This window comes from Octopus bimaculoides, chromosome 20 (genome assembly GCF_046866305.1).
Source record: "Octopus bimaculoides isolate indiv1 chromosome 20, ASM4686630v1, whole genome shotgun sequence".
Taxonomy (NCBI): Eukaryota; Metazoa; Mollusca; class Cephalopoda; order Octopoda; family Octopodidae; genus Octopus; species Octopus bimaculoides.
In genome coordinates, this window is record NC_142947.1 from 25,768,329 (window position 1) to 25,772,164 (window position 3,836).

Consider the following 3,836-nt stretch of genomic DNA (forward strand, 5'->3'; position numbering starts at 1 on the left):
TGCTGTACAGTCTGGAGATAACTTTATCGCCTCCTTTTTGTCTACTCTTCCATACAGTAGTTTGCTTATTGAAGACAACTGTACGAAATATCCGAATAGTGCAAGTTCCGGGCATTTTCATTTGTTTGCTTCAGAAGATACCAAGCTGTCAATGGTATGTTCTTCTGTGTTACTCTCTCAATTACCTGTCTCTCTTGAACCTCTTCAAATTATATAAGTAGCTCTTGCGGCAGATGGACAGGCAGACTGAATGAGATCTGTCATACATTTTATTTTCAAGCAGGCACCACATACTTCTAGGAGCGCTCACATACCTAGCATCTAAATGGTTGCGTACTTCATCATGTACAATCTCATTGTTTGAAGTTGTTTCATTAATGTCAACATTAATGGAGTCATATCCCTTGTAGATATACTTGTAAATATATTTCACCGAGGAGACGAAGAGACAAATCTCAACACAAATATGAACATTGAACTTACGGCATATCGGTTGTATATTGCATGGTTGCGAACTCGAACTAATACCCCTCGACGTCGCAACGGGTAACAATTTGGGTTTATCCGTGTCTCTTGTTGATACACCTTTGGAAATTCTTTAAGACACTTGTTATTTTCCATGCAGGGAGCAGCAGGATTGAGATTACCACAGGGCCCATGAATCATGCACCTTTTCACTGTTTCATGTAGTAAGGGTTCAGTGACAGGATCTGGGACCTCGACACAGACAATTTGATTAATTCTTTCAGGATCATCCAATTTATCATCAGGGTGCAAAATGATCAACAAGTGAGCATGTGGTAAGCCCCTCTTTTGAAATTCAATGGTGTAGCAGTATGCATTGATCCTTCGAAATATATGTTTCTTAATGATGTCATTCAAGAGTTCGTGCAGCTTTATATTGAATACACAGGCCACCAAGTCCAGTCTATCTGATGAAGTTTGGCCTGGAAGTAAATTCTCTCTAATTTCTTGCCAATTAGGATCGCAGGTTATTGTAAGGAAGATATCAGGAGGACCATATATTCGCACAATAGCCATGGAGTATTGATAGCTCTCATGGATATTCCTAGGAGAACATTGAAATGATGAAGGCAAGATAACTGTGCGTCCTACTTGAGCATTTGCAACATTAGCAGCATTCCGTAAATGATCAGCAAGACTACGGTGTTGTTCTACATTTAACCTGTGTTGATGGTTCTTCACAAAATTTATATTGTTACCTTCGGCTAGCAGGTAAGAGTTTACTGATCATTGTTGGAAGAGCTTGCCTCCATGGAATTCACCATCTCTAACTGCTATTTGTAACTTTGGGGTTTGGCATAAACTTCTAGGGATAATATAGTATAGATCTCCATTATAATAGAGGGTTGTTTATAATTTATAGTACATTATAGTATAATGTTAGATCTTAAGGCAGGCCATATAAATGTATAACTTAACAATAGCAGTTGTGGTTTTTGCATAAGCTTCTAGAGATAAGATAACATAGTATAGATTTCCATTATAATGGAAGATTGTTTATAATTTATAGTACATTATAGTATAATATTAGGTCCTAAGGCAGGCCATATCAATATATAACTTACCAATAACAGCTGTGGTTTTTGCAAAAGCTCCTAGAGATAATATAGTATAGATTCCCATTGTAATTGAGGGTTGTTTATAATTTATAGTACAATATAGTATAATATTAGGTCTTAATGCAGGCCATATCAATGTACAATTTACCAATAGCAGTTGTGCTTTTTACAATAGCTCCTAGGATAATATAGTATAAATTTCCATTGGAATAGATGATTGTTTATAACTTATCAACATTATTCATAGTATTACAAGGGGTTGTCTCCCCTTAATGGACCTTTGCTTAGGAAGGAACTTATTTAACGAGTCATTTAACGACAAATTTGAATATGGACGGAATCTAGTTGTTGTCTTGGTATTTACCTCTTGTTCTTGACCTTTGTTTGATTTTTGTTTGTTCTCAAATGCATTTCCCTGAAGACGTGTAAGGCAAATTATATGTTTGACTTAAATTTGACAGTCAAATATAGCCTTATACAGAAATATTGACATAGGAATAAATTTCAATAATAATGGATATTAGCGTCAAAACTCTCTTTTAAATTTAAAACTTTGTATATATATATATATATATATATATATATATATATATATATATATATATATATAAAGATTTACTTTCCGTAATGAGATAAAAAAAAAAGCCAAGGTTGTGTATAATATAGAACATTTATAAATAGGTCTTACAGCTGTTTCCAAGATATTTATTATATCCCTTCATCGGAGACGGTGTGAGAGGATGGTTAAGCAATAGTTAGTTTAGATAAGATATGAAATAGAGAGTGAATGTAGAGATATTGCATTTGTAAATCCATTGTTTAAGCAGAATGGTATACATATAAGATTCCAATAGCTTGTGAGTAAAATCCAATAGTCTTTAAGATTGATCATTGCATTTGTAAATCCATTATTAAGATTCCAATACCCTATGAGTAAAATCCAACAGTCTTTGAAATTGGTCATTCCAAATACAGAGTTTATACACAGTGTTATTGAATCAAGGGTTAAATAAGCAACAGGATATCAAGAAGTGATGCAGTACAACCGTTTCAAGCGGCTCCGGGGGTATCTTTATCTCTTCCCTACCTCAAATTTTAATACTCTGTCTCTTTAAATGTAAGTTAAATATATTACTTATCATTTTCTATAAATTCTTATTATTTTGTTTTCTTGCTTTGATATCCTTGCCAATTAACCTCTTATCCCTATAAGATGTTACTGTTCTTAAATAAAGATAGATTCTTTCTATTTACTTAAGTCTATGCGAGATGGTTATACTATATCCATACAAACATATAAATATTTGTGTATGTGCGCATGTGTGCACATAGATAAATATGTGTGTATCTGTACACAACTTTTATTTTTTCTGATTCTTAGCTTAAAATTAATATATGGATAGCATGTTTATCTTTCCAGTATTCCATAAGTAAATGCCCAGAGCAGTCTTTATAGAAAACACCTAATAAGTGAATAATGAAGTACATGAATGAATATTAAACTGATTCTATGCAATCTTATATATATATATACATATATATATATATATATATATATATATATATATATATATATATATATATATATATATATATATATATATACATTTTATCTATTTTGGTTATATCATTTTTGATAATCTTAAATTTTATATGTATACAACATAACAATATTGTATATAAACAATCACCCATAGTACCCCATGATAAAGTATTAACATGACAGGTTTTATTAGCGTCTTGCCCCTTTAACTTATAATTTACATCATGACTTGGGGTCTTTCCCTACCCGACCTCCTTTATGGACAGATACTTTATACCCAATTTACTACTCCTAAAATCTCGACAATATGTATGACCATTCCTAGTCATGAGCTGTCAACTCACTCTTGCCCTTCATTTTGAACCGACACAGTCCTCTAGTCTTACATTTAGTAGTTGATAAAAAGAATAATAGATTAAAAATGAATCACAATCCTTTACAAGCTATGACTCCAGTAAGCTTCATGTATTTCTTGGAAGTGTAGTATGTTCTTAGCTAGAATAGCGACAACATGGATTTCTTGCATCTTCGTGCTCTGTTAAAGTATTTGAGTAAAATTATATTGATGTGTCCGACTGATTAAAATTCTATTTATTTAGTTGTGCAGCTGATGATGCATTTAAATTGATGTAATGATTGCATCGTTCAATTAAATGGAGCCGCTTGAAACGGTCGTACTGCATCACCTCTGGATATCTTTTTGCTTATTT

At 32.6% G+C, this 3,836-nt stretch overlaps 1 protein-coding gene across 1 annotated transcript; it reads right to left on the bottom strand.

Moving 5' to 3' along the window:
* Positions 1-429: 429 nt before the first annotated feature.
* Positions 430-1,647, bottom strand: LOC106868021 (uncharacterized). The gene is made up of 2 exons (XM_014913117.1): positions 1,590-1,647; positions 430-1,229 (listed from the first exon to the last, which is right to left on the bottom strand). Exons 1-2 carry the CDS (start codon positions 1,645-1,647, stop codon positions 430-432), a joined length of 858 nt encoding a protein of 285 aa, XP_014768603.1.
* Between the last annotated feature and the right edge of the window lie 2,189 nt (positions 1,648-3,836).